The sequence below is a fragment of the Camelus bactrianus genome, chromosome 3 (assembly GCF_048773025.1).
Source record: "Camelus bactrianus isolate YW-2024 breed Bactrian camel chromosome 3, ASM4877302v1, whole genome shotgun sequence".
NCBI classification, from domain to species: domain Eukaryota; kingdom Metazoa; phylum Chordata; class Mammalia; order Artiodactyla; family Camelidae; genus Camelus; species Camelus bactrianus.
The window spans coordinates 77,892,636-77,911,650 of record NC_133541.1 but is presented as its reverse complement, the minus strand read 5'-3'; the positions used below and the strand labels follow the sequence as shown (position 1 = coordinate 77,911,650).

General features: G+C 32.6%; 1 protein-coding gene across 1 annotated transcript in view; it reads right to left on the bottom strand.

The window, feature by feature from the left end:
* Positions 1-2,113: 2,113 nt before the first annotated feature.
* The window catches only part of WDR36 (WD repeat domain 36), a 38,767-nt gene continuing 21,865 nt past the window's right edge, over positions 2,114-19,015 (bottom strand). The window contains exons 16-23 of the mRNA XM_010971478.3: positions 17,498-17,577; positions 12,038-12,145; positions 9,861-9,958; positions 9,321-9,466; positions 6,817-6,936; positions 6,552-6,633; positions 5,056-5,243; positions 2,114-4,082 (exon numbers count right to left, since the gene is read on the bottom strand). Of these exons, the coding sequence (XP_010969780.2) occupies positions 3,933-4,082; positions 5,056-5,243; positions 6,552-6,633; positions 6,817-6,936; positions 9,321-9,466; positions 9,861-9,958; positions 12,038-12,145; positions 17,498-17,577 (972 nt within the window). The 3' untranslated portion in view covers positions 2,114-3,932. The remainder of the gene's footprint in view (positions 4,083-5,055; positions 5,244-6,551; positions 6,634-6,816; positions 6,937-9,320; positions 9,467-9,860; positions 9,959-12,037; positions 12,146-17,497; positions 17,578-19,015) is intronic.

Sequence of the window (19,015 nt, the reverse complement as noted above, 5' to 3'; positions counted from 1 at the left end):
TCAAAATCTAGATTAAAGCCATAATTTGTAAGGAAAATACAATTTAGCAACAATGACTTGAGAAGAGAAAGAATATCCAATTAGTTCAGTAACTATAGAAAAAATTAAGTAGGTAAAAATCACCATGTAATAAAGACCTTATGGAAGACATTTTTTTCCCCTTTAGACAAGTTTAAAAATATATCAGGGGTAGATGAAATTCCATGAAACAGGCAAACGTACCAATTTCATCTCCCTTATAAAAAGCTGGTATTCCAGAAATGAAAATATGATTCTGTGTTACAAATCTTTGAATAAAATTCACTAAATTACATCAAAGATACTGATTTTCTAATATATGCTGGAAAAAATCACTTGATAAAATTCTATACCTACCTCTAGTTTAAATTTTTCACGTAGCAAATTGGTAATAAAATAGAACTTAACCAAGGATATCTACCAGAAATTCAGATTATCCTTAATGGTAGAACATTAAAAGCGTTTCTACTAAAGTCAGTAACAACACAAATTTCTGCTAAGCACTGCTAGTACCCAACATTCTTTGCCATATTGCTAAAGCAATCCTAACTAAAAACAAATAAATGAAATATGAATATTGGATAGAAAATAAAGGCTCATCAATTGCAGAAGATGGGATTCTCTTGGATTTTCTAAGACTATATTAACAAAGTTTTAAGAGTTCTGCAGTATCATAATAGATCAGCATATAAAAATCAAATTGCTTTTACCATGACAATAACCAATTATAAAATATATTAGAAAAAAAGATGTATTTCATTATAACAATGAAAATAAAATCCCCAGAAATAAATCTGTTGAAAAATATATGATCATATAAAATTCTATGAAACCAAGAGAAGCCTACATCTGGTTTAATGAAGACATAGATTGTTCCTGAAGAGAAATACTACACAATCTGCAGTTAGTTGAATTCACAGATGCAGAACCAAGGATATGGAGGAATGACGGATATGGAGAGCCAACTATAAATTCTACACAGATTTCAATTGTGTGGTAGGTTAGCACCCCTAACTCCTTGCTTGTTTAAAGGTCAACTGTAATTCTCTTCAAATCCATATGATAAATTTAGTGCAACTAAAATCAAAACTTCAAAAAGAATGTCTGTTCACCAACAGACAAGTTTTTGAAAACATTAGGAATGTTTTTCCCCCACCATCTCTGAAAACAGCAGAAAACTATGCTCTAAGTGATATATTATTAGGAATATAAAATATCTCAATTAAAGAATTTAGCACATGATAAAATAGCATTCCAAATGAGTAAGAATGGACTTCAATAAATGGTTTTTGGACTTTTGAATAAAAGTAGCTCTGTACCTTATTACACTCTTCACAAAAATCAATTCCAGATGGAGTCTGGAGACATATATGGTAATTAGCTTAGAAAAAATTACAAAATATGCTCTATATTTTGAAATAAGTCATAAAATACTTATCAATTTGACTATACATAAGTATAAAATATCTATTTAAAAGAGACAGCAAAAGTAAACACAAGTGATCAACTGGGAGAAAACATTGTAGCAGATATACAATATTAATATCTATCTAAACTATATGAAAAACTCTTTAACAAATCCAAAAGACAAATCATACAACAGAAAAATAAGCAGTATTGGCAAAGGGCAATTCACACAAGAAATACAAGAACAGTCTAAAATAAATATATGAAAAGATACCCATCCTCACTAGTGTCAGATCTTTTTAATATAAACAATGAAAATGATAATTTTTTACCCATTAGGTTAATTAAAATTTTTAATCTAAAAATCAAATGTCCTCAAGAATATGGGAAGCAAGTACTCATTCACTGCTGAGGAGAATCTTTAAATTGATAGCCATTTTGGAAGCCAACTGAAGTATCTCTTTAAAACTGCCTAATCTGGCCCAGCAGTTCAAAGCTTAAGCATATTCCAGAGAAATCCTTACATACACATAAAGAGTCATGCAGGATGATATTCCTTCTGCACTGTTTGTAAAGAGAAAAAAGGGCGGAGGAACTACCCTAGTGTCCATTGTAGGCTAATGTGGAACACTATACAAAAGTAAATAGGTGAGATTAGGAGAAATACGCAAATAAAGAAACCAAGTAGAAAAGTTGCAGAATGACATTCATATATTTATGTAAAAACTGAAGCAATAGTTTATTTGCTGTAGCTATATATAACATGTATATACATTCACAGAAAAAGGTCTAGATGGAAAGTTAACAACTGCTACTTCAAGGGAAGTTACTGGGATTGAAGGTGATTATCAAACATAGACTTGTCTTTGATGTTTTTACAAGTAAAATGCAGTCATACTACATTTGTAATTTAAAATGTAAAGAAAAAGCAGTATGTACGGATTGATACATTTTAAGAAAAATTATACACACAAAAAATAACCTTTGTTTTTCTTTCTCCCACCCTTCCTTGATGGCAAATATACAGAAAATGTTCTGGAAGATTACCTGCCAAAATGATGCTTTAATAGTATTTAAAGATATCACCAATAAAAACAATACACTCAACTCCTGTATTCTCATCTGAAAAAGAAAGTTCAAGATTTATCATAGCAATACAATTTCAGTTTGGAACTTTTAATACTGTTTTAGATATTTACAATCTTCATTCACATGGTACATAATTATATACTGAATTTAGCCATGTCTTTAGAATATAGTATTTGGGGTGTGGGGGAATACAGTTTTTAATGTTTAAGTTAGAACTTCAGTCATTATTAACATTTCAGTCAATAACTGTTAAGTTTATAAACATTTCTAAACGAACAAAGCACATAACCAAACTCGCTTATTTCTTTAACAGTTTACTAACTCTACATTTCACCATAGACAAAACTGTTTTGACAATTAAACTTATCATTAATCAACTCCTTGTGAGGACTCTCCCTTCTGGAGATTATTCTATAAAACTATATCCTAATTAGAATGGTATTGGCTTTCAAATACAACCAGCTGAATTACATGAATGACACTACTTTTGAGTATAGTATAAAAACTAAAAAAGTTTTTAGAACAGTGTGCTTTTAAAAATTGCTTATTTTTAACTCACATATTGCTGAAGCCTTGAATTACAAAAACAATGATGATGAGAAAAGCTATCTGGTTTCACAATGGTTATGAAAGAAAAGTATAGTCAGTAGTTTCTTCCCAAATAAAAAGGTCAACAGTGAGGAAGAAAAACCTTTGAAGGGTATCTTCAATGGAATCTGGAATTTCCCTCACCTATCCTAGGTATCTGTCCAACTGTCTCCTGTAGCAAGCTGCCTTGTGAAAGTGCCTCTCATCATATTCATGATAAAAGAACAAGTTCCTTTAGAAAGGTTACAATAGAGAGAGCACTAGGGCAGTGTTAGAAAATCTGGGTATGTCACTGAGATCCTAAGCGGACCACAGCAGCTTCCTCTTCTGCAATTCAAGAGGCTGTACTGTCTGACACGCCTGCTGGCTCTAAGAGTCAATGACCTGTTTTCATCAAAGGCCATTAAGGAAGGAAACATGCCTTTTTACCTCGTAACATGAGGGCACTTTTACAACTATATTATGTATCAGTTTTATCTTCAGTTTAATTCAGTAATACTTTACATGAAACACTCAGTACACCTCATGTTACAGGTATCAAAAAAAAAAAAAACCACAAGCTGGTGATAATTTAAAAAAAAGTCATAACTGATGTGAAGAGATTCAGAAAGTAAGTCATTAGAGAGGATTCTCTACATCTTTGAAACAAAAGGCAGGTATAATTTTATTTCAGGCAAGTATTAAGCATTTAAAGTGAAGAATGACTGACAACTCAGTAGTGCCAGCATTTATTTTCTTTTCACATTGAAACTTAGAAAACAAGGTACGAGTTAAACTCTCAACCACTTTAATATAAAAGTCTGATTTATTTAGTCATGTAAGTTTTTTCTTTATAATAAAGCACTTTTTATATAATTTAAAACACACATGCTTTGATTGAACAGTGATTGTAAATGGATCCAGTTTTCTTCCAACTGTGATGACAACTCTGTCATTTCTTCTAGAAGTACTGGCTCTGAAGGAAGCATTTTAAGGTGTAACTAAAAAGAAAAAATGATAGTTGAACATTTAAGAAAACTGAAATTTTTTTCATTCTGGATTTAACTTTTTTTACCAAGGAACCTTAGAAAATACTATTTTCTGTGCTTCTTTTAAGTTTCTCCTTTCACTGTAACCCACCGGTAACTAATGGCAGAAAGGCCCTTTGCTTTACTTTCTAAAGATTTAATTAAATTTATATTCAGGAACTAAACTTGGTAAATTTGGGAAGAATATAGAAACAATATGTGGTATTCCTATTTTTTTATCCTACATGCTATCATCTAAGTATCTACTTTTTAAGTAATTTTAAATAAATAGATCAAGTGAAAACTCACTTTAGATATTAATGGGATCAATGAAGAATCATATCTATCACTGAAAATCAGCATCATCTACCTCCTTCAATACATTATACTACTGAAATAAACATGAGTTCTCCATTATATTAACCATAAAAGCAATTCTGTTATTGCCAAAACAACTGAAACTCCTTCAAACAAGATAGAAGTAAATATTTTTATTTCAACAGTACAAAGAATAAAACAAAACAAAACATAAACATAAAACCTGACTCTCTCTTCACAAAAAAAATGCCAAAAATGTAACTACTTTAAAAAGTTAACAGTTTAGTATACTGATCAAATGGATGATACAGAAAAGTCAGGAGACTGAGTCAAGACTGTGTTGAGTTAAAAACAAAACACAACACAACAAAAAACAACTGAAAGCTGCTGTGCTGTCCAGCTATCCATTATGGTAGTCACTAGGCACAGAAAGCTATTTAAATTAATCACATCTCTATAAAATGAAAAATTCAGTTTCTCAGTCAAATTACCCACAATTCAAGTGCTCAGGAGCTACATGTGGCAAGTGTGAGTATGGAACATTACCACCTTTGCAGAAAGTTCTATAAGACAACACTACTCTAGAGGAGGGCAAGATGGGAAGTTCTGTCTTACATTTGAGACTTACCTTTAGAAACAATGCAAGGTATGCCTGGGCTAACTCAAAATCACGCTTTCTTTCCAACATCATCCGGATCATTTTCAAGAAGCTCTTCATAACTTCTATAGAACCACCACAATCAGGAGACAAACTTCGCAGTTCTGTTTCAATTCCAGATGGGCCTAATTCTTTCAGAAGGTTAAAAGCAGCTTCATCTGCATTAAGTTTTAATAAGAATCCAGTTATTACCTACAATCATTTCATTTAGGAAACTAGTTTTCATTTCAAACCCCAAGCAACATGTACTTAAAATACACAGGAAATTTCCTGTGGCTTAAATTACTGAAAATGCAACAACAACAACAACAAAATTAACTTTTTTTTCCTATTAAGGCTGTTAAAGAAAATCTAATTAATGCCAAGCATCAGCCATTTTAAGATGCTCATAAATCAGTAAGAATAAATCCAAATAAAAGAAGGCTATAGAGGTATATGCCAAGTTACTAACAGCAGTTGCCACTGGGAATAAGATGCATGGGGAAATTTATTTTTCTCTCTTTCTATTGTTAACAAAAATTATGAAAATACCACATGATCAGTAAGAAACACTAACAATACAGAAATATATGAGGGGAAAGACTCCACATTATTCTTTCCCACTCCAAATCTACTTCTTTTCCCTAGAGGTAAGCACTCTTATTTCATACGCATCCTATGAAAATGTATTCTATATACTTACAACTATTTTATAAGAGGCATTTGTTATTACAAAGGCAATGATTATGCTTTTAGCTTTTTGAAAAGGAACAACACCAATGACAAAAGTCTAATACATCTTATTTTCTGCTCTTCGGTACATACTAAATAATAGTGTTTTTCTTCTTTATTCCCTCATAAACATATTACTCCTTTTATGATCCTGCTATTCTTTACCACCTACAATGATCCATCAGTACCATTCTTTGACTTCTGCCAATGTGTACTCGAGTTATACTGGTATGAAAACAAAAGCATGTGGGTCAGAAACTAAGAAGATAAGTCAAACAGGCTGTGATTTTGTTAACTGCTCATAGCTCTTGTTTATCATTATTAGCTAGACTGTAGCTGTCAAAATTTAAATCTATTAACATTTAATAAATAAACTTTAAAATTGCCTTTTTATGAGATAATTTGGTAATATCTGAAATTACCTAAGACAAAAGTCTCCTCTGTATTGCAAACTATACTGAAAATCAGATTTGTAAGTAAAAACAAAAGCAAAAAAAAAAAAAAAAATCCAACTTTCCATAAAGAATGAAATGTTCTCAAAAGATTACTATATAATTTCAATATCATCTGAGTTTAGTGTCACTCATTTAATACAACACAAAGCTAAAATTACTTCAGATTAAAACCAAAATTTCAATCCTTCTGGTTTTTACTTTCAGCTACTGAGAAACCTGCTAATATTTCATCCAATTTCTCTTCATATAAAGTAAAATAAGCTAATGATATTTGGTAAAATATTTTATAATTTAACTTACATTTATTATCTGCCAGTCCTTCTTCAAGTTTCAAGCAGAAATCTGATTTTTGAGCCAAAATTCCAAGATTTACCACTTTAGACTTAAACAAAAACAAATATACAGTATTCAAAAACCACAAATATAACAAAAATTATAGTTTCTAATTAAAAGCTATTATTAATTTCCTCTATGTCTGTAAACTTGGGTCTTGGTTAAGAACTACAAATGTACAACATAAAACAACACACCCCATGTACTTAGAATGCTCCAATTTAGTTTTTACCTGTTGAGGATCATTATTTTGTTCAGGTGCAGCATATCTGGGTACAAGGCCAGGAATTGTTGGAATAAAAAATGGTGCTGATTTGGGTACTTTGGGTGGTTCCTTTGGTTTATTCTTTTTCTAATTGAGAGAAAATGAGAAAAGGAAAAAAAACTAGTAAATAATTATGTCGCCAAAAGTTTCTAACACTTAATTCCAACTTAATTTTTTAACTCCCAAAAGTAAAAAAATTGAAACTCCTTCAGATTAAGATACTAAAATAAAATCCCAACCAACCAATGCATCTTAAACTGGGCTTCCTAATGCAGACCTCCAGTACCCTTGCTGATAAGGCAGAAGGAAAATGACAGGGTTCAGGAGAAGCTCTAAGACAAACATAACTCATTTTCCTGAAACATTATATTTACATGAATATTTAGGTGAAGAAATAACAATCAAGTAATTTTGAATTTCCTTTATATTGAAATACAACCCTTTTCACAAAATGGGCTAGAATGCAAAATTTATATGAATGCTCAACAATTTTTTAAGAAAAGAAATTTGAAGCCAGAGGTAGACTCTGCCATTAGAAATAATTTGGTTAAATTTTTTTATTTTGGGAAGCATGGCTCTAATTCTTCTGTTTTGTTGGAATTTTTATTTATTTTTCCTTAGTACTTTGTGTTTTTAAAAAGTAAGAGAATCCTATCACTCATTTATAAAATATTTCAAGTGTTAGAAAAATTCTAACAGGAAAATCTCCCTTGAAATTCACACTGACAGAATTTAGTTTTGCTGACTACACTGTTACATATCACTATTTTGGAAGTATTTGATAAGAGAGCCTTTCTATGGTAAACTGCCTAATAAAGGAGCCTCACAAGTTTACTTGTGCTATCTCTTCCATTCTTCAGGAACTCTACAGAGATTTGCTTTTTGAAAGAAAGCCGGGATACTTGTGGCCGCATGGAGGCACAGCATAAAAGAAAGTTACTACACGAAAGCAGGACAAAGTACTGCCAATTACAGTGTAAGCACAGGCTTTCTTTGGGATGGTAGAAACTATAGCTAGAGTCACAGTTACCCTTCTAACTCAGAAGGCAGTCACTGAGTTTTGTAAATAAAAGCAAAAGGCTTTAGAGAAGCTCCTTTTCATAAAACCAAAAGTAGAAAAGTTACCCATGGGACAAATATAAAAATTCTAACTTCTTTCATTCCAAAGGAAATAAAAATATCAGAGGTGTTAGCATATCTCCCTTATAAAGATCATTCACTAAGGTTTCTATATTTTTACGCAGAACAAACTATATGTTAGCAAAAGGCAGGGTGGTGCCCAAATTTGGCTCAGTTAATTGGGCATTATTCTGATTGCTCCCTCACATTCACCTACCCATACTTTTTAATGAATTGTTTTTAAGCTACTCCATAAAGTACTCTCTTTACAGCTGATGGACTACAAAATATAATGGAGAGATTTCGTAACTATGCTCCTAGACAACATACCTTTATGCTGATGCCCAATCTCTCAGAAAGTGAGTAAGTAAAAAAGCACTTTTAAATTTCTGTGAGTAAAATTAACATGTGAAAACTTCCCTCTTTTTCTTACCCAAGACACACGTATTTTTTCTGTTGCTAAGTTACTAGTTACAAAAATACTTAACACATCTTGTCATAGTTACGTATGTCAGTGTTCCTTACACTTTTTTATAAAAATGCTAGCCCGTAATGTGACTTAGCACATAATAAACCCCTAGTGAATGTGTATATGTGTATATCTAGCTAAATCAAGTTTCATAAAACAACACTCACCCTTATTATCAGAAGATATTCTCTGAAATTTTCTACTCTTGTCTATTCCTTTCAATTGTTTCTGCTACTCACAAATAGGGGTCAAGAGACATGGTTCAAAAAACACTAATTTATGCCATAATTATAATTATCCATTTTTCATGTGAAATTGTAAACTCCTCAAGGACAAAGGGGCTAGCCTTTTTTCACTGCTATTGTCTCAGGACATTAACTAGTGTCTAGTACATCTTAACTTATGTGCCTGGGGCCAACACAGAAAATCCTGTAGCCAACAGAGGAGGGGGTGTGGTATGACAAAGGGTGACTGAAACATAATTTTAAAAAGACCAGTAAAAAGTCTTCTAGTCCCCAGATGCCTAGCAATAGAAACATCACACATTATGGCAGCAATTTTTTTTCTTGCTTCGTAAGTTAAATAAGTAATTTATTAGGCTGGGCTTAACACATCTAATTTCTAATGGCTCTGTAGCTACAGGCTGTACTTTTGCTGTATCCAAAGGTCTACTGAGTGCTCTCAAAGTCCACATATAGAGAGAGAAAAAATCTTGTGATGATCGATCACACTGGATTAAACAGCATTCAGCTAAATGGTGTTCTCCTGACTACCTTAGGCATTAACTTCTCCTCCTAAAGCCTTCAAAGTAAGGGAAACTTTACCTACTAATGCTTCTGGAATGTGTCTTTAGGGGCCAATATTAAGTGTACTATTGTATTACCTTAATAATATCAAGATTAAGAAGGTTTTTCCACCGGGATTCAGGAAGGAGTGAAAGAGTCACCAACTGCTCATTCAGCTGTTCTGGGGAGTCATATTCTATCATTTCATCACTTGGTTCTATGGTTTCTTCTGATAACTCTACATCTTAAAAGAAAAAATTTTCAGGTCAAACAAATTAATGCTGAATGAGAGTTTATCACATAAAAGCAACTTATTCATTCTAAACCCATATATTTCATAACATGTTCACTCAGTATAGCCCTGTAAATTCTTTCTATATATTTAGTTCATTTCCTTATTTTCTCATATTAACTACAATTCTCATCACCAGACTCAAGACATTTCTCCTCTGGCATGCTATTTGATATCTTGTGAGTACCACATTGATTACATTTTTGCATAAATTCATGAAGTCATGCCAAATATTTCATAAGCTAAAAAACACTTTGAATGCACTGAATTTTGCTTTCAGGAGCAATATCCTGAATTAGGTTTACTGTATAACACTTCAAAAATTACTTTGCCATTTTGTGATTACCTTGGCTTTGACAAGTACCAGGAAGCATCACTACTGTAGGAACATAATCAGTGGGAAGTGGCCGTAATGAAACAACTGAATATAGGGAAATATTGGACCTGAGAAATAAAAACATAAGCAATGTTTTTAAAATTATAAAAATAGTTTTTTTCAGAAAAACTCAGTTACTGGTAATAATCTCCACAATCTTGAATTTGGCTACAGATTCTCATGACTTATAAATTTGAAAAAATATCAAAAATAGATAGTATTAATTTGAAAATGCTTTGGTTCATGTCATAGATGACATCACAAGAAAGCTGTGCATAAACATTATTAACAGTCTTTATTTTTAATGCAGCACAAAAAAGTACTTATTTGAGAGATGAGCAGTAGATAACACTTTCATAAGGTAATGTAACATCCACATATTCATACTGCTTTGACAAATGGCAACCTTCATATAAAGAAATTATAACTGAAGGAAAGATGGACTTAGAAAGTTAAATCAGGGAGAGAATATGCTGATCAGATCCTTGGGTCTGCTGAACAGTCATGGATTTCCCCTCCTCTAGAATGGTCCTCTAAGTGGCCATGTTTCTGCTACCTGATCCTGTACCATGGCCTTGGATGACTAATTAAGATGTGGACACCTGTCTCAAGGTGGGCTAATCAGATTCTCTTTCGTACACATAATGAATCTGGAATGGAAAATAAAAATTGGTAATATCAGGTTCTGAGTTATATTACTAGCTACACTATACACCCTTGCTGCTGAGGTACCACAGCTATCATTCTTGTCTTGATTGTTTAAGGTTAATAGATTCCAGGAGATATATCATTTTGCTTATTAAGGTGGCTGGAGACACAATGCCTATTGTACATTGACTTTACTTTCATACCCTAAAAAGCTAATTATAGAATTTTGTAATCAGAAAAGGAATTCATTTTTCTCTCTTCCTCAATAAGAGTTAAAGAAAAATTAGACATCTGAACTCAGAAAATAGATAAATATTTTTCTAGGCCCAGATAATGGACGATTTATTTTGAACTCTTACATGTTCATGACAGTGGAGCTTGAAGACCACCATAAATATCTTTACATGGTTATGAAAAGTTATGAAAAGCAACTAAAAAGAATCTTAGAAAGCATTTTGCCCACAACTTATTTTATAGATAAAGTAGGCTAAAGTTCAGAGGTGACTGGCCAAGGTCATAAAAGGGTTTGGAGTATTGACAGGAAGACCAGCCCAGCTGGGGATATCCCTTTTCTAACATTTTTCTAACATTTTTTTTTTAATTCAAGTATAGTTGATTTAAAATGTTATGTTAGTTTCAGGTGTACAGCAAAGCGATTCTGTTATATATATATATGTATTCTTTTTCAGATTCTTTTCCATTATAGGTTATTACAAGATACTGAATATAGTTCCCTGGGCTACAAAGTAGGTCCTGGTTGCTTATTTATTTTATATATAGTAGTGTGTATTATATTAATCCCAAACTAATTTATCCCTCCCCACTTCCCCTTTGGTAACCAGAGATTGCTTTCTATGTCTGTGAGTCTATTACTGGTCTGTAAATATTAGTTCATTTATATGGTTTTTTTGATTCCATATATAAGTGATACCATATGATATTTGTCTTTCTTTGCCTGACTTATTTCAATCAAAATGATAATCTCTAGGTCCACTCATGTGCTGCAAACAGCATTATTTTATTGTTTTTATGGCTGAGTAATACTGTATTGCATATATATGTATTTTCTTTATCCATTCACCTGTTGATGGACATTTAAATTGCTTCCGTATCTTGGCTATTGTAAACAGTGCTGCTATGAATGTTGGGTGCATGTATCTTTTTGAATTGGAGTTTTCTCAATATATGCCCAGGAGTGGGACTGCTGGATCATACGGTAAGTCTACTTTTAGATTTTTAAGTAACCTCTATCCTGTTCTTCACAGTGGCTGTACCATTTTACATTCCCACCAACAGTGCAGGAGCGTTACCTTTTCTCAACACCCTCTCTAGCATTTATTATTTGTAGACTTTTTGATAATGGACATTCTGACCAGTGTTAACTATGTGACATTTCCACTTCATAAAAAAAAAAAGGCAATGTTAACAACTATGACTGTCTGATAATATCATCTTTCTTCAACTTCTTACCCAAAAGAGAACTGTATGAAAGAACTTACCATAAATAAATTCCAAGGTGGTCCACATGGGAAGTGGCCAGAAAGTCTCCAGTAGGTGACATAGTAACATTAAGAGGAGCTGAGTCCAACAAAAAGCTGTCTATCAGGCTATAAAAAGAATAAAAAAAAATTTGAACTCTATCAAAAAGGATGTAATTCACAAAATATATGTTTTCTAAAAGAACAAAGGATAAGAGATGTAGGAAATTTTTGGTTTTGTTTTTGCTTTTAAATTACCAACACCAGAAAGTCATCATTAACAAAGAGCTTTGTCAACTAAGTTACTATGTGAAAATAATCTCCTTAATGAGAAAGACCCCAAACACTAAATAGACCAATTAACTGGAAAAAGAGTTTCAACAATCAGGAGAACACAGGAGGAAATGCTCTGTTTTTCTGGAATGGCATTTTGGTAGACTCGCTTGGAAACAATTCTAAAGATGTCACACATTTAGAATAAATTATCAGCATTCTCCTGTTTTTGTTAATCCAGTGAAAATAATAAAAGATGTAGGGAATAAAAGAAAGTAACAAAATAAAATGGCTGTAAATAAGAATAAGAGAATGGTAATGAAAAAAACGTTTGAGCAGTTTTACCTGTTTTTCAAACAGGTAATCATGCTATACATGAAACATGAAAATTCAGTCTGTAGAGCACAACCATAATGCAGCTTATGGAAACCAGTCTCACAACTTTAAAATGCTGCAGTCAGGGGTTGAAAAGTTAGGGAATGATCACACCCAAGTAGGAGACTCAGAATAGGCTTTCAGAGAACACAGTGTGTTGAGATGAGCCTTACAAATGGACAGGGGTTCAATGGATGTCAATGGTAAAGGAAGCATTTTCTGGGTGAGGGAAATGTGGAAGGCAAGAGAAAACTGTCTAGTGAGGAGTGCAGTCTGGTCTTGAATACCAAACATCTGAATTTTTTACTTTTTAATCAATGGAAAGTCACTACAGGCTTTTGAGCAGATAGTGTATAATCTTCATTTTCATAAGAAAACCTGCTAGCAGAATATATTTGAACAGGAAGAACAGTGAGATTATGGTTGTAGTCATCTAACAAGCAATGAAGATCTGAACCAGGATGGTGGCAGAAGGAAGTGAAATGAAGCAAGTTTAAGGAGTAAAGAGAAAGGCCTAACACACTGGCATCTTGCAGAAGAGGCTTCTTAGGCTGGGTAGGAGTGTGAATACTCTGTATACTTTAAGAGGCATATTCTGGTTTTAATCAGAACTGCTTTAAAAACTATTTGATTCACTGAAGCCAATACATTATCCATGGGAAGTCATGACAAAATGACTGAAGTTCAGAATCTGCATTAAATAAAACAAAGTATTCAAAAAAAAAAACAAAACCAGCAGTTAACAGTTTTTAGTGCTTCGTGCCAGGAAGTATTCTGAGCACTAGTGCCTACTAATTTAAGTCTCACAAACTTATGAGGCAGATCTGCCCTTAGTATACATTTCAGAAAAATGAGGCCCGGTTAAGATTTGAAAACTTGCTCAAGACAGAAATTAACTGACCTAGACCTGTCATCAAGCAGCCTGCACTCTTAATCACTATAAACTTAGCAAAATCACCACCGAAACTAAAGGTACAACAGTCTGATAGCCTGAAAGCACGTGAACACCCAGGGCATGCCTACATTGGTGATTCATGGAGCAGCTCAAATGTAACATGAAGACTCTCCAATGGACTGTCCTTGATAAAATCTCTCTCTCAATTTGTTCAGCATGATTAACAATGCAAACCTTAACTAATGAATGCAAGATTGTAAGACAAGACTAAAATTAGGAGCACTAGAAACAAACCAGAGTGTGTGTGCTCAAGACAATGACTGATGTTTAATTCTCACTCATAGGGAAAAAAGGTGAGTAATACACCTGTCTGATTTCTGCTCAGACCTACTTTGGAAACTCACAAGAATAACCACTTCTGAGGATCAAGGAAATTGGGGAAAAGGAAATATTTGCTATATATATATACATATATACATATTTATGTATGTATGTGTATATATATGTACACTCACACACCAAAGATTGTTAAATTATGTTAATTCATTTAATCCAAACAACCCAGAGCAGAAATATTATCTCAATTTATAATGATGAAGATTAAACCTAAACTCAGCCATTTCAGAACTTACCATTTTTTTTGCTCTCATAGACATATTTTATTTCTATATACATTTTTAAAAAATTTACATATATTTCTTATTTGTCTTAATTAATATTTGTTCATTAAAAAGTGCAAGTACGTGAGGAGTGAAGCTCCCTAACAGGTTTAAGAATCTATTTGTTATAAAGAGAAATACACTGCTTGAGCAAGTTTATTTAACTTGATACTATAATTATTTTGGCAAATTCATTGTGCAACTTGATTTCCACAGCTGTTATGTGTGGGTAGACTGGCCTTGCATTATGTAAAAGCATCAAATTGAGGAAGATGGTTTCCACATACACAGCACATTTTACGCTGCCACATTAGTTCATAAAGCACAAGTATGCAGGCTTAATCCCAGACCAAACTGCATATAGTCTCCTGCTAATCCTACAACATGAAAAGTCTCAGGTAAATTATAGGATTCTTAAGAGAACATTAAAAAAAATTCCCATTTTAAGGGATCAGATTTTCAAACACAGAGCCTTTCATATACAGGTAGCACTAAGTTACTTCTGATTATATTCTGAACAAGTATAGACAATGTTTATATTGTCCAATATGATGGAATCACTTTACAAAGGAAACTTTAATAAATAGAACAAAGGAAAAATTTTGCCTCAGTGAGAAATGCAAAACAATGTTCTATTCTAATTATTCTCATGTAATGCTCCTCAGAAAGCATGGGGGGGGTGAGACAGAACAAAACACAAAATTCTATTAAAACTGTTTAATTTTATATTTTTCTCACCCCAAAAGAGTTCAACCTAAACTTTTAAAAGATTAAAAGCAACCAGAAATAAACAGTGGTAGGCAATGACAGATAATTTCAAAAATTAAAAATTTCAACTCTGCTTCTCTGAGAATCCTACAAACAAAAGTACATTTTCAGCATTTAAACAAAAAACTTCACTGGAAACAGCTCGGTTCCTATGCAATTTGTTTTAGATAGGCACAATTCCAGATGGATACACCCGTGTGTTGCCACACCCCAAGGTTTACTCACACATAGATTCACTTTTCAGGCTATGTAATGAGTATATTCATTCTTTACATATTTAAAGTGTTAAGCAAATGATAAAACTGCTTACTGAAGAAAAAAACTAGGACTCTCCAAAGGTTGCCATACCAGTTATGTTTTTAAAAAGAGGTGGAATCAAAAAACCCAACAGTTACCTATGGTTGTATGATGAAATACTAATCCTTACTTCCTTACTATCTTCTACATCAAGAAAACCATTCATCCTTAGATCGTATGACACAACCCAAGAGAGGCTGATAGCACAAGTACTAGGAAATCTGTTTCTTTCTCATATGCTTATTACAGCAAAATGTCATGTACAAACTATGCAGCCTCGGGCAAATCACTTAACTCTTCTCTAGGCCTCCATTTCCTCATTTGTAAATGGGACTAAAAACAGGAAGAGTACCTACACCTAAAAGGATCGACAGAAGATGAAAAATAAGAGCATATAAAGTGCCTAGCAGCTCACTTTAACTTAGCTTAGTTTCAGTTAGGCAGCAGCAGTTGTGTGATGCTGCTTTTCAAGCTTTCTCATTTGTTCCACTTCAAATCTTAACCAAAGAAGTACTTATTTTTTTCTTCATTAAAAATATACTTTGGTCTAATCAGTGTAGATATTATTATTTTCTTTTAACAATCCCTGTGACTCATTTCTTGCTCTTGTGTTTCTCCTAGCTTCATGCCTCTGTATTCACTTAAAATTATCTCAGTGTTCACCTAAAAATAAGATACCAGAGTTGAAAACCTGTCAGTTTTAAATTTGTTCATCTTTTTACTGAAATAAGAAATTCAGCAAAAGGCTAATGCTGAGTCAAAGGTTGGTGACTTTGAATGCTACTTTCAGATCCTAATTCTTCCATTCCAAAAATAAACTTAGCACTTTAAAAAAATATTTTGTCAATTTAGTACCACTCAACATTAACCTAACTCTCCCATCTAATGTGAACTAAAACTACTAAAAAGGAAAATGGAAAAGGTGTTACATCAACTCCATTTCTTGTACAACATTCCTACTGTAAAGAATTCAAATTATAATGTTCATTTTTAGAAAACAGCAAAAGTCCAAGGAGCAACAGACTAACCAACAGTTCTGATGGTGCCTTTAAGAAAAAGAAAGAAAGTTTTTTGTTTTTTTTTAATTAAGGAAGTATCAACTTTAGGTGAACTTTCTGAAGCGAGTGGACACAGTCATCTAATTAGATTTTGCTTTACTCTATTTCAAGTGAAAAAGAGACACATCTGTGGGCAAAAGCCTCTTCTTTAATTAGAGTCACTCTTGCTGTGCATATTCCAAATTCGGTATGCAAGCTGTGTAGACAGCTGTGCCTCATTCCTCTATCACACTTGAAAGGAAATAAGTACATCAGGGTTTTTCCTTTCTAAAGGTCAAACTGCTTTCAGCTATGAGCTTATCCAGTTCCTGAGAAAGAAGAGGAGTAGAATTGGACAGAGCTTAATTGAGGAATATTTCAGAGGATTAAAAAGTACCCTTGTCCTTCTCACTGTTCTCAGCCATCTCTCTCCTTATGCTATGCTTCTGCTGTTTTCATCACTCCTTTCAAACTCAATCTAAGCAATTCTGTGTTAAGTGATACAATTTCAATTCTATCTATGCCTACATAATTTTTAGCAACAAGGTACACTCTCTCTCTGTAAGTCTCCACTGTTCAAATTATTTAACAGAATAAATGTCTTCTCTTCAAGTGCTGTTTTACTAGCAAAAGTTTCAATCTATGACACTGCTGAACACTGCTGGATTTAACCCAAATCTTAAGACACAAATTTTCATTACTCTAAGGTATCTAAATGTCTTATTTCAAGAATTATATTAGAGACAGAAAATACATAATATACACAAGACAAAGTTAGGGATTTGACCATTTGACTAAATCCAATACATACAACAACAACAAAACAAGAAAATACTCAAAATAAAAGTTAGTAGTCCTAAAATTTGAGGTCTATCTTAGGGTATCAAAAAGACCAAATGAGCTTTTTTAGGGTTTACGCAACTCACTTCTATATCTCAATTTTGTAGAAACACAGTATCTAAGAGACTGCATTTTCATCACTATTATCTTTTATGACACTACTCCCTACTGTTTGAGATCAAAAATACTCCAAGGATAAAATATAGTCAGGTTAGAAAAATCCCCAAATATATTCACACTCAAAAAGTATATAATCCATTAATTACAGGTAATAGTTGCATGTAAAGACAATAACTAAGAAAACTTTTGATAGAGGTTAGAGATTCAAAAAACTCACCACCCAGATGGAAGGTCCCAAGTTCTAATAGAGCAATCCATTGAAGCACTTATTAACCAACGACCATCAGGACTGAAAGCCTTTAAATTAAAAAAAAAACAAAAATACAGTATATATGTCTGTATATATGTGTATGTATGTATGTTTGGACCTATATATTTAATAGCTTAAAGAATACAAGAAATGAAAAACTAATACAGGTTGCATTAAAAAAAATCTGATTGAGTAAAATTTAGACTACCTTATCTTATGTAAAAGAAAATACCATTTCTGATATACCACTGAGAACATTCAATTAGAAATATTTTGCTAGCCTAATTTCAGCTAAGTATCTGTGAAAGAAACAAAAGCTATATTTCCTTGAAAATAGTCTATGAATTAGACTGGCTTTCTAAGAATCCAAAATGATTAAAACAAGAATGCAAATTTTCTTAAAATAGTGAAGTTAATCATATTTTCAATATAAATTTAAATAATAAACTACTTATGCCTTACAAGCTACTCATAAACTACTGTACACTACTTATAAAGAACTTATATCTTTTCTATTGATAAAAACGGAAAAATAATAGCTCTCATTGCTTGTAACATGTGACTCTTAAGTAAGGTCAAATGTGAAAGATCCAAAAGGAAAAACTTCAAGATTTATAATGGCAGTAAAATTGTTCATCCAAAATCTAAACACACCATAAGGATTATAACCATCCATATTAGCAAATAATACTGGGATAAATGAACTCAATTTTGTCATCAGGATATGGTGATACTGTGGAAATTCAAATCTTAAGGTACAGAGAGTACAATTTATAGGATAGTGCAGATAAGAATGGAAAATTACTCTGGTAGGTAAAGTCATGTTATAAATGCTCACAGATTTACTTGAACAGGAGTAATTTATTACTAACTATGAGAAACTCCAGACACACAACCTGAAAGTAAAGTTTAAAAAGGAAAGAAATAGGAGGAGCAAGTTGGCACTGACAGATGTTTTCAAAAATGTTATTTCATCAAAATTACTCCACTCCCCCCCATTTCTATAGAAGCTGTCACAACAAATTCTGTGGATGGGTAGTTCTACCTACCTCCTATCTGCAGAACAACACAATTTTTGACTATCCCCCCCAACCCCTATTTTTAAGGAAACGGGTAAACACTGCAAACCCAGACTTTTGATGTGAGAACTGATAAGTAAATGTAGCTGTTGGGAGTGCTACTAGTTAGGACTTTATTTTTTTAATCTGTTTTCAAGTAAATCAAGGTATCTGCAATTGATGCAAATAACAATATATACTTAAAATACTTCTCAACATATACTTTTTAAACTAGAGTACTTCTTACCATATTTCCCACTATAAGAACACAATAGTAAACTAAAACATACTTTTACTAATTAAACACTTTTGATGTTAAGATATATTAGAAATAATATTAAACTAGAATAAACTAGGTATCAGATATTCCAGGTCTCCTACCATTAATTCATTTTGCATGTAGAAAAACAGAAATGAATTCTCTCAG